The 12,791-nt window shown below is 31.7% G+C and overlaps 1 protein-coding gene across 1 annotated transcript; it reads right to left on the bottom strand.

Annotated features, from left to right (window-relative positions):
• Positions 1-8,406: 8,406 nt before the first annotated feature.
• Positions 8,407-12,791, bottom strand: LOC116779689 (trypsin delta-like). The gene is made up of 3 exons (XM_032674088.2): positions 12,314-12,791; positions 12,095-12,243; positions 8,407-11,421 (listed from the first exon to the last, which is right to left on the bottom strand). The coding sequence occupies exons 1-3, from the start codon at positions 12,779-12,781 to the stop codon at positions 11,247-11,249; spliced, it is 792 nt and encodes a 263-aa protein (XP_032529979.2). The 5' UTR covers positions 12,782-12,791; the 3' UTR covers positions 8,407-11,246.

Below are 12,791 nucleotides of genomic sequence, written 5' to 3'. Positions count from 1 at the left end.
CTATCACGCTTCCAGCCTGGCATCTCTTGATAAAATCTAAACTCGGTATTCATATGCAATTACGTGATCTTAATTGAATATAAATTTCGTAAATATTTAATTTGATTGTAAAATATTTGGCAATTAATTAGTTCGGTTAAAAGATATTCGGAAGGCTATGGATATATAATTGTACAGCCCTGGTTGGTATTTGTAAATATGTCTGAAATTTGTCAGCGAGTTATGATTGTGTCAACCTTTGGCAACCGGTATCAGGGGTGTCAACGAGCACATTTTCTTGTGTTTACCTTACTGAGTTATGTCTACTTTTATGATCAAACAAAAGGATTTAAAATATGTATATTCATATTATTTATTTATAATGTTGATTTTTGTTTATATTTTGCATTCTTATTTCAGGTAATTTTATAAAATTGACTGTCGATGTAAGGAACAGGTATTCATCTGAGAGAGGTGAGCTATTCGTTTAATAGTAATTAATAATTTAATGAATTTGAAAGGCTAATACAACCTTTATTAGACAACCTTATTGACTGGCGCTATCTTCTGTATTTGTGGTGCCAATATAAAGAATATTTTGTCTTGTTTTAATAGTTGAAAGTTAGGTTTCACTTTATTTTTTTTTGCTATAAATGAAGGCATTCTTTTATATTAAAAATATATTTGGGCTTGCAAAAATAGAACAATTCAAAATTAAAATATTGTGAAATAAACTTCTTTTAAAGAAATCATTTAGTTTCCATAATTTCTAGTATTTTATATATACTTTTACATTACAAGAACTGTTACTTGCAAGCAATAAGATAAACCATTAATAATTGCATCAAATAACTAACACATTTGTGTCTTATGGAAGGTAAATTTTAAATAATATAATCAAATAAATAATGTTAATATAATATAGTTATTAGACGGTTTGTACGTCTTAGTCTTGAAAGGCATAAAGATATTATCTGTGCAGATTTTGTCGCAATAAAAATGTCAACAAAAAACGGTCCCCTCGATAAGTTTTATTACGACCCTGGGACAGAATGATGTGTTTGGATACAGGTTTAAAAAGAGGTCGTCATCATTTGGCATATAACAGATGTTTTAGTCTCTTTGAGGGGACCCCAGGTTTCATTGTTATTTGTTTTGTTACCAATAAAAAGAAAAATAAATAGAAGTGATGTTAAATAAAAAATATATATATTATATCTCAATTTCGATTTAATTTTGTCCCGATAACGCTAATGACGCGAGCTCGATTATTAGCAATTTATTTTTATTTCACTTATAAAAACATCAATGTCTTCATCGTTTTGCTCACATTCGTTTGTACACAATAGTATCGATTTAATTTATTATGTCATCGACATATTACAGCGGCCATTGGCATGTACTCTATGAATATTGAAACCAGTTTGAATGTCTTAGCTCGAACCCGATGCATTAAGAATGGATGCTGTAATTTTAGTTGCTTGTAAGAATAATTATATATCATTTATATATGTAGAGATGGATGATAGCATTTTTTTTATTTCTGTTTATTTAAAGGCGAAAAAGTGTCCGAAGTGATGTAATGTGATATACGCAAGTACGCCTTTCGAATATCAACAATTTCGTCCAAAAAAATCATAACTCGTTATAAATTTTAGGATAGAAGCCCACTAATCCATATCATAACGTGGTGGGTTAAGCTCCAAACCATTTCGTTCATTGTAGAAACAGTAACTTAGCTGTAGGAATACACGTTAAACAAAGCACAGACAAAACCGATTAAGAGCAACTGATGATTCATATAATAATGTTCCAAGAGCTATTTCTGTGCATTGTGCGGTTTATAAAGCCTTAAATAACCGAGCATGAGTTGATACATTTTAAACCTGTACTTGCTATTTGTTACATTTAATATTTTGTTAAAGAACCGAGCACATTTCTTATATTTTTAGACTTTAAGAAAATTTTCCACGGAAGTTATAGTTGTTACGTTGATGATTATTGTGTTCAACGTACAATTCCATGTCTGCTCTATATTGCTTTAGAGGCGTTTATAGATTATAATATACGAATATTTTGTTGACAATAACTTTATTTTTTTTCTTATAATTTTTTTCAATACACATTAAAACGCAAAAAAACTTGAAGAACTTAACTTAAAGTATCACATTACATTACATATTAACACAAGTTGCACTTTTAATGCATACAGCGTTGTTAATCCACTTTTTAATATCTATACGTGGGTGGTAAATGTAAAAGGTCGTTGAACATCGCATGAAACAGGTGACTTAAGTGCAAAATAATGCAGTTTTTTAACAAATTTATTTACCACATACCCGCTTCGCCGTGTAGTTTTAAGGTTTTTTACTATAAATAATGTGTATAGAAAAAGACAGGCTTAAAAATTAATAAATCCCCATTATAATGTATCAGCAGATATAAATCTAAAAGCGAGTCTCGGCTTTATCTGTTATATCTGTAATAAAAATGATGTCTGAAACAAAATTTAATATCAATATTTTTCAATCAATGATCGTAACTCGGACAAAAATACATAAAACGGAATTACAACGAGCTCCAAAACGATTTATACCTTTAATGCTATCCGCACGACATATCCTATAATTTGAGGATTTAGAGATAATTCTGTCTTAGACTTATATACGACACTGCTACTGTATGTATTACGCTGTCAATAAATTAAGAGACACCAAGATAAGCTGTAATATATTGTTATGTTTGGGATTTAGAATAATGTTTTGAACTATAGGACGTACTATGTAAATAAAGGTAGTAATGCACTATATGCATGGACTTAATAGTTAACGTTTTATTATAACGTAAACGCTGCATTTAATCCAATTAAGTGAAGCTATAATATAGATGATGGATTATAACTCAATTAATACTTTTATAACCTAGATGAAAACAGGTGTTGCGGGGGCGTGGAACCGCCTTCTCTGGGAAAGGCTGATTTATACTCTGTGCTGTAACTTGCATGAAATACATGAATATTTATGTCACAGTTAGCGAACACGTGCCCTGACAACTTATTGCTTACTTCATACGAACCAAATCTTTGGAAAACTATCAGCGAATGATTTACTTAACTACCCATTGTCGGATACATGATTGGATTTTAGTACTTATTTTGTATTTAAAATAATGTATGCTTAAAATCATAACTTTAATAGTGTGTAATTAAGAAAATGAAATATGTAAGCTAAATTCAATTTAATTTATATATAACCACTCTACGCTATTACCTGTAGTAGCGTAGTCAGATGTATAAATAAAAGTGATTTAGTATGTGGAGTGTAAAAAACAGTGAAGATGAATATCTTTGTGTTTGCATAACAGCTGCGTTCACCTTTATTAGAACAAAACCAGTAGCGACCGGGGAACCCCGCTGGCTCTACCCCAACGATGACAGATACACGTCAGATGTAGTATATTAAATAATAACTTAAGAACGATACCTATACTTTGGCGACTAACTTAATATTTAAGCTTAAAAACATATAATTAGTATACGTATATATATTTTGACTGACTTTAACCATGGTGGCATAACTGAAATATTGTTAGAATAATCAATATATATATATATATATATATATATATATTTATATCAGTTCTTATTGAAGTACCATCGTAATATCTCCTTATAAAAAACTGTCCTCAGCTTAATGCGACTCTTGATGATAGTTAAATTGCTAATGACCCTCGCAGCGCGAGAAAGTTTACATGTAAAATAGTTAATGCTGATACAACAGTTTTGTTGTTATGACGGTCAATTAAAATGTTTCATTAATATTTTAATATACATCAATATGTTTTATATAATTCAATATATAATGTATTGTCTGAGATTTAAAGTCTATTTTACACAAACAAAACATGCGAAGTATCGTATCGTATTTTTATTTGTATATTTATAGTATAAATATAATTTATCACTGAGACTTTCGCATTATGAAATCGTAGAGAAAACTAACTTCCTACTTAAGAATCGGATGCGAGTTCTCAATCAAGTCGATTGTGGGCGTCGCGACTCACTAAACAATAATGTTTATTGTAATAATTTGAACTACGTATTTTCTATACTTGTATTTAATTTCTCCTCACTATTCCTATAGGTTGCATTTTTATGTCACACATTACGTTATATAAAATAAAATTTTCTAATTCAGCTTAATATTGTAAAATCAATGAATAACTAAATAAAGAATTTAAGGAAAACATTATATAAATTTGATGAAGCACCAATATTTTAGGAGGCTATAAGTGTCTATGACAGATATGTATGAAAATAAATCTAACCCAATTCTCGTAGCCACCACCCGCAGAGCCCTGCGAGTCCACAAGTTTATTGGCGAATATAATATGTTACTTAGTAGACGTATTAAAACGAATGCTATTTAAATACATTACGTTATATGAAGGCCGCTGTCGTGAACAGTTAAATTTGTAATGAGATTTACGCTCGGTTATCCAAAACAAATTTGATTTGATGAGTATTCAACAACGCTTAATGCGTTACCTATTACATATTACGTTTTTGATTTATAGTTAACACATAGTTATTATTTTAGATACATACATACATACACACACACACACACACATATATATATATATAATAGTCAGTTGTTTAAATAAATTGGATGTTTCAGGAAGCTTCACTAGTTTGTGTAAGGGTTATGACAAAATTTTTAAATTTACCTGTTTATGTTTAGGACTTTTTCCAGCACTCTAACGATGCGTATTCAAAAATTTCAATAAACCTTTCATTTCTAATGACATTTGCTTAAAACCAAATTTAATTTTTTTTTATATGCAATAGAATTTTATATTAATTTGAATGCTCAAATTTCAATAATATATTAGCTAAAGCATACAACAGATATAGCCAGTACTTATCACTGTTGGCTTAACGATATCCTATCTGAAGCATTTATTTACGATCTCACAACTACTATTTATAATCGTGAATGCATCGGACAATGCAAATTCACACTTTGTATGTTATTGACAACCGCTTACAAGCATTTTTCCCACAATTTGCTGTTGAAGTTTACGTTATCGTTTGACGTTTAAAAACATATTTGTTGTAACTAAAGCAGAACGTCTGAGAGTCATTAGTTCATTGGAGCTAGAAACTATAACTCATCTGGAGATAAAGAACAAACATTTTTATATAAAAGTCTCATATATTATATCTTTCTCCGGAAATCTACCTAACAATGTTTTGCTATGAAAACTATATTTATATCTAAATTGTCGGAAATGAATAATTTATTAACTATTTTTCTTCTATCGGAATACACTTTCTTGAAATTCCGTATAGGTTTAGAGTTATCCCGCTCAGATATGCTAATTCTTCGCCTGATTTGTAGTTAATAGCTTTAATTATATGTAAGCATTTTAATTTCTTATACCAGACATTTGCATAGAACCATTTCGAACCGCTACATAAGTCTGAGGAAGCGGTGATAAAGAGCCGGACACATGATTTAATTACCGTAAAGATATGCAGATGTCGGATAGTTTGTTACCGAGTTGTGGTTTTACTTTTTATTCATACAATTTTTTCATAGATTTCCATACGTTTTGCTCGGTGGTCGGAGGTTTTTGTATGACCGGATCATCATGCTGTTGGAATTCCTATTTTTCTAATGAAGAAAAAGTTTTAAAGACTTATAATTACCATGCGTATTATGTATAGTCGGCTTTAATATATTAAGTAAGCTCATTTTTTAAACACAGCTTAGACGAAAACTCTAAGTCATGTATGAAATTATAAACATAACCTTAAATGGCTTAAGCTGCCAGATGTCCATTTGCATTCAGAGACCTGAATGGAGCTGAATTGATGGAAGCGGTTCAAATGGAAAAGGCTTTCAACCCACGTCGGTGTCGCCAATGGAGTCCACACTTGGTTACTCATTAATTTTAATTGCACGCAGTGCGCTCGCGCACGATTGTGATCTCAATGTTCTCACCACGCACATATATTAATGTCTTACAATTATATCGGGAATGTCTCATATATTGTAAGCAATATGAAGATTAAAATTTTATATTACTCTTAAGTTTTTACGTAATAATATCTGCTACTGATAATAATAATACTGCTAAAGACCGTGCAAAGTGGAGGAGTTTGAGCAGGAAGGCAGACCCTGGCTAATGCTGGGATAAATTGCCAGGAAGAAGAAGAATATCATATTGTGCGATAAGTTAATTTTACGGTGATAGAAGATAGAAGACGCGACTACATCCTCGCACCATGCACAGGCAATGGCACTGGAAGAATTCACGGGTTTCATTATAATAGTCCCGTGGTCTCTTAGTGGCATCACTGGTGCTGGGCGATACGACGAACGAACGGACAGAAAAGAAGAATTAAGTATAGAAAAATAGAAGAGGATTATCTTGGACAAGCAGTGCCCCGGGACGGTTGTATCAAATCCACGTTCATAAAACGATATTTACTTATAATTACTCTGTTAGCATTTAGTGATTTTTTTACTCCTTTTTTTATATTTCCGTTTGAATCACAAAAGCATATATCATTTTTAACTAGACATCATTAACAAGTCAACAAATTGAGGTGTTGAAATTTACTTTTGATTGTTCCTTACAAAATACACCAAGGTTTATATTTGTTGCGAAAATAATATTTAAAACAGAGTTTTCATATCAAATGTAACTTATTTTAAATACTACAATAAGATATAATCAATAATTTATATCTTAATATGTTAAAATGTAATAACTTTCGATCTTATCTTAAAATACAACAGTTAAATACGATTGTAAAGTGTAGTAATACAGTGTATAACAGAATAGTACAGTAGTTTTAAAATGACTTAGTTCATATTGTTCAAACGATTTACTAATATAGGTTATACTGAGATAATCGAACAGATTACATTATGTATCTGAAAGCAAATGCGAGTAAGCGGTAACGGTCTCATATATTTAATTTATTATTATCTCTGACAGAAGATACGGGTAATGCGTTTTAATATTGCTTAACAATGTTTTTAAATAGCCATAATTTAAAATAAGAAATTGCTGTATAACAGTGTGCTCCTCTACTGGTGTTGTGGGTAGCATTAAATCCTGCAATACTAATACACGTCTGCGCATTCGTTGAAGTTACTAAATTTATATGGATAATAAAAGAAAATTAACCTCTGATAAAACGTTATCGATGTCAGTGATGTTGTTACTGTAGTTATTGTGTTTTGAGATGTCTTCAACGTCCCACTTGCTACTAGAAAGCTGGTTCAGCGGGCCGTGAGGATGTTTTTTTTTCATGAACGAACGCTTATTACACTTTTTGCGTATAAAAACCCGAGCTCTTATTTTATTTCAGACTACCAGATAAGTGGCGGGCAGCAGATTTATTAGTCATCAATTATATTTTATCCCATATTTCATTGGAATTTATATAGAATTATTTTTATTTTTTCAACACGCGCCGACCAAGCGATGTAAGATTTAATTAGTTCATCAGTAAACTTACGTATTTCAGCTTTATTTTTCATCTCATTATATATTGAATTTAAGTGTTAAACGAATATCAATTTACATAACCATAAAATTAAAATACATATATTATTTTATTATTAGAATATTATGGCATGCGAATGAATATTCAAGCCCGCTCTATATTACTCACTCCCGCTAACGCTTCCGCTTGCGCTTGTGAAATGTGAACAGAGCTTTAGAAAGTAATTTTGTTAATTTGCAGTTGTAAAGTGGACCGCAGTTGTAATGTAGATGTTTAACGGTGCGTCAAAATGGAGTCGGTTTCTAAAACAATTTTTATACACAATTCTGGTTTTGTTATATCTATTCTAATAACTCTTTTTATGTATGAGACTTTACACGTTAAGATATGATTATAACAGAAATAAGATTTTGAAAATATGGAATGGGAAATGAAATAGATATAAGAAATAATTTGCAAAACTATTTTTCCTATTTTTCTGGTTCGTTAGTTCTGTTTGTGTCTGAGGGTTGTGGAAATCATTAAGTTATTGTGTATAATAAGATAAAACGCAATACCCTAGGACTCATTTGTGTATTGATATGAAAGGAATAAAGTTCATTGTTCGCCCTATAAGACCCGTCCCTGGAGATGTCCGTGTCTCGGGAAGCTCACGTTTTGATACAGGAAGTGCTGACCAAATTTATATGGAGACTTTGTACTGTATTTGACTCAGAGGAAGTACTTTTAAGATGATCGATTTTATTGTGTTATAAATATATCATACTGCATATTAAAACGCAGCTTAAAATAAGAAGAATTAATTGCTATTACTTTATAAAAATAAACAATTTTTTTTTCGTAGAAATCGTCCCAAAACAAGAATATTCTATATAGTCATTATGGTGAAGAATATTTTTAAAATAAGCCAGTTTATTGCATGCAATCTTTTTCAGTGATGTGTTATTTAACAAATAATAGCACAGTCAAGATTTGTCCGGCCGTTTCGGACGTATTGCGGAAGGAACGGGCAGATAATAAATTTTAAATTGTATTTCAGTTCTAAGTACCACAAGTCATATGCACTGAATGTATAAATTTTATTCCGACAGACACTTTAACTTCATTTATATGTTTAGATTCTAAGCAAACAACTTGCACGGGCAGCAAGAGATTCCATCGACCACGATTGACGGCAGACAAGCAGCTATCCGCGTTCAGTTAGCGGGTAATACTTAATAGGTACCTTATCGATACAAGCTAATCGATAACACGTGCAATCGATAAATTGATTCGCACAAATGGGAAAGTCTCGTGTTCCACTTAATAGCTGCACGAGTGAGAAAATATCACGTTGAGAGTTAGGATTTTTGCTGTAAAAAGAATATGATTAAACACGGGAGCAGTTTAAATATTATTTTAACTTGCGAGTTACGAGGTCGTGTAGCGGAAGCCGCCCGCAGACTCTTATCGGCTCATTACTATTCCGCAAGCCTCCCTTCAAACTCAATAAATTCTTACAACACAAGATAAACATTTACAAGTTTAAAGTTTTTCAGTGTTTGTAATTAGCGTTATCTCTAAGATTTTATTTTCACGTTTTTTACTGCCTTCCACGGTGCTGTATGTTAGTGTGTGATTGTTAAGCAAATATATACTAATGTTCATAGAGTTTGAGTTCAGTTTGTGTTTACCGCCTACTGTATTAATTATTATATCACCAATCAAAACGCTCATGTAATTTTTTTCAGCTGAAAATTCTTCCCATGACCACTTAAGAAGTACCCAAAACAATATAAGAACATACTGAGTAAAATTTCATAGCAATCAAAAATTTGTATGAAGTCTGTATTCTGAGAAATGAGAATCATATTTACGGGTCAAATTGAAGCAGACCAAATAAAAACGAGTCCGATTGATAGATTGAACTATTGTCTTCAGTGGATTGTTTTTTTTGTTTATTGCCTTCAGTCTAAAGAGGCAAATCATATCGTTGGGATTCTTTTTTAAATGTGTATTGCTGTTAGCCCTGCGGCTTTTACAGTTTCACCGGAAGAGTAATTGTTTGGATTGCTATTGTTGGATTTCTCAATAAATTTTCTGTTTGTTCTTATGACCTTAACACCTTTAAATAACACGTCATAAGTGAAACCAATGTCAAATGTCAGATGGATCGTAATAACGTGTGTCAAAGTAATCTATTAAAAATATTCCTTTTGCAAAAATAGGTATTAGACATTTCCAAATAGGTTTAACAAATAGTAAGTTACTTGCTCGCCTCTAAGAGATTTATGAAACAATGCAATAAAAAATAATGAGCAATCAATTTCTACAAGCTGCAATAAGAATTATTACTTTTCAAACAATTCAAAGGGACAGTATAAACCCTCTTTAAAGGTATATTTTATAATAAAGATATTAGACATTAATATACTCTAAACTCTTAACTTGGTTCTTTTTAAATTAATGTATAATACTATAATATTATCAATGTCCCGTTTACTAGGGAAATTACATTTTAAGTAAACAAATCACGAATAGAATAACTTACAATGTAACGTCGAAGAAATATATATATATTTATAGTTCATTTAAATAGAATTTGGCAATCTTGTAAACAAGGCAACTGACCACGATTACTTTCAATCAATTGTACGTAAGAACGGTCTCACGTACAGTTGAATGACAGTCCTGATAATAATTACATCTCAATAAACCTACCACTGTTTTTAACAATCTCTTCATCATCAAAAAACTGTGTAGAAATGTTTATTTTATAAAATAATTTTGAACACGAAAATTTATTGCGTTTGTCAAATTGACACGATCATGTTTTACTCATCAAAGTCTATTTATCTTTGAAAAGTGAGTGTTGTACATGATAAATATATAATGAACTAGTTTTTGTCCGCGACTTCGTCTGCGTTACTTTCAAAATTAGAAATGTATAGCTGACCGGTCGAACTCTGTTCCTCCTTAAGGCAGTCAATAAGAAGATTTTGGATTTTTTTCAATTTATAATTTTTTTTCGATCGTATGAAAAGTATTCTATATCCTTTACCTGGTTCTAAACTATCTCCCACCAAGTTTCAGCATTACCCGTAAAGCCGATCTTGAGTTATAAATAGTGTAACTAACACGACTTTCTTTTATATTTAAAAGATATTTATAATCATTATTATTTGATCTTTAACCCACTCACAAATATTAAAAAGGTCTGATTATACCAATCACTATAGTTTATTCTACAGGCTGTGACGAAAATCAGTTACTTTACCCCTTCTTACTAAATTACTCTGATCTGGGAGAGTCAGTTGGAAAGCATTGAGATAAAATTCTTGCAGTGCTGCTGAGCTAGGGCTATTGGGAAGCAAAAATATACTATTTGTAGCCACTCGTTCTGCATTTCTAAACACATTAAAAAAAGCTCACTAATAAATTATATATATATATATATATATATATATATACGTATTTATAATATTAGTATTTATTATAATAACAAAGTATTTTTTATATAAATACTTTAATATAACAACTAAGATTAGTATCTAGGGGCATAGACAAGTCTCTGTCAATATCAGCTGGTCACGTTTGTTTACCAAAACTGTTAAATTTTATTCAAATGAACTATACCTTGGAAAACCACCCCTACATAGCAAAAGAATTTAGGTCATAGTGATTAAGAATATACGTATCAATTATAACCACCCTATACATTAATATACATTTCCTTGGTTTCATGTATACCTAGACTTCAAGTTTAGTACAACATCTTCCTTTTTGTACACATTTTTTTAAGCAGATCCATAACTGTGGTGTAAATCCACAGTTGTTCTCGCATAACGTCCGAGTATACTGTGATGTCATTGACCATAAAAGAAACGACTCCTATTAGTTGGTTTTCAGAATTCACTAGGCCATTGCCGTCGTCACCACTGAAAGTAGTAAAAATGTAGTATCAGTCTTAAATTATAATAATTATTTATCAAATTTTGTAGGATAATTAATCCACAAAGCGATTTATGCTCTTCATCTCGCAAGGCTTAGGTAATAATTCTTTCCCATTGATACATTTTTCTCTGTGAATTTTTGTTCGATTATAATGTAATGTATTGCAGAACGAACGGTTGGACATAGGAAAATTTTGCATCTCATTAAAACTAAAATAGCGCACCTTAATTTTATCTCAGCCACCACCATTGCTAAAACTTTATCTCATTGTATTCCAAATTACTCTGTCAGATTAGAGTAATTTAGTAAGATGGGGTTAAGGTACCGAAAAACTTGCCACATTGGCGGAGGGGCAGTTGGAACTGCTAAGCATTTGCTGGTGGACTGTAAGATACTCCTGGATATCGGACAATACTCACGCATCACGATAGGGTTCTATAAATCATACGTGAAGCGGATAGTCTGTAGCCAGAGCGCAAAAAGAAATAACCGCAAACGAACGATCAATAGGTTTGTGAGAGAGGGCACTAGGGCTATAAAATCACGATGGACCCGGCATCCACACATTGTATTCATTGAATGCAGAGAAATTTTCGCCGTCATCGTTGCTTAAAAGTGAAAAAAAATATATGTAAATAAGTATAAACAGACACTGACTGGTAATGATGTCCATTGATAGATATTGTGCACCAAAATGCAGGAGTCATTCTACTTTTAGTAATGTTCTGACACTGCCTCGGAGATATGGTCCTCTGTTTAGTAGCTTTTAAATGTCGCAGATCACTATAATCTGGTAACTTGCCTGGCTGAAAAGAAATAGAAAGACTTATTTTTTTTTTATAAATTAAAAGGATACAACATAAGCTTTTAACTCACAACATCTTTACCCCATCCAGTAGTATGTAAAGCCTCATTAGTTTTTGGAAGCTTTATACTTATCGGTATTTTTTGAATTTCATTTTTCAGAGGCACGGCTTTATTAAGATATGCTATCCCCAAATTGAACTTTCCCGTTTCAGCATTGAACCGTCTATGAATACTAAACAGCTCTACCTGTCTTTTGACATTTGCGTTTATTGGAACAGAGGCACCAAAATAAGCTGTTATTTTACCGTTCCGTATGTTCACTTCATATAGACAGTTCGCTGAGGTGATTATGGATTGATCCGTTATGAGGGTTGCACCACAGGCTGTTGGAATGTCTTTCTGGAAATGCAGAAACACAGAGTGGGGGTAGAGATGAATTCCAACTTTATAACCCTCCACTATCCGACGTTCAGGAGCAGTTAGATTTGAAATGGCAAAGCAGTGTAGCATAAGGATCATAAAAATCAGGTACGACATCCTTAACCGA

The sequence above is a fragment of the Danaus plexippus genome, chromosome 2 (assembly GCF_018135715.1).
Source record: "Danaus plexippus chromosome 2, MEX_DaPlex, whole genome shotgun sequence".
NCBI lineage: Eukaryota > Metazoa > Arthropoda > Insecta > Lepidoptera > Nymphalidae > Danaus > Danaus plexippus.
The sequence above is the reverse complement of the archived record's forward strand: the minus strand, read 5'-3'. Positions and strand labels throughout refer to the sequence as shown.

Coding starts and splice junctions, on each gene's coding strand:
- LOC116779689 (XM_032674088.2), bottom strand. CDS start 12,781: ATGTCGTACCTGATTTTTATGATCCTTATGCTACACTGCTTTGCCATT. Junction 12,244..12,313: donor CTGGATGGGGTAAAGATGTT/GTGAGTTAAAAG, acceptor ATTTCTTTTCAG/CCAGGCAAGTTACCAGATTA. Junction 11,422..12,094: donor ATCAATGGACATCATTACCA/GTCAGTGTCTGT, acceptor TACTACTTTCAG/TGGTGACGACGGCAATGGCC.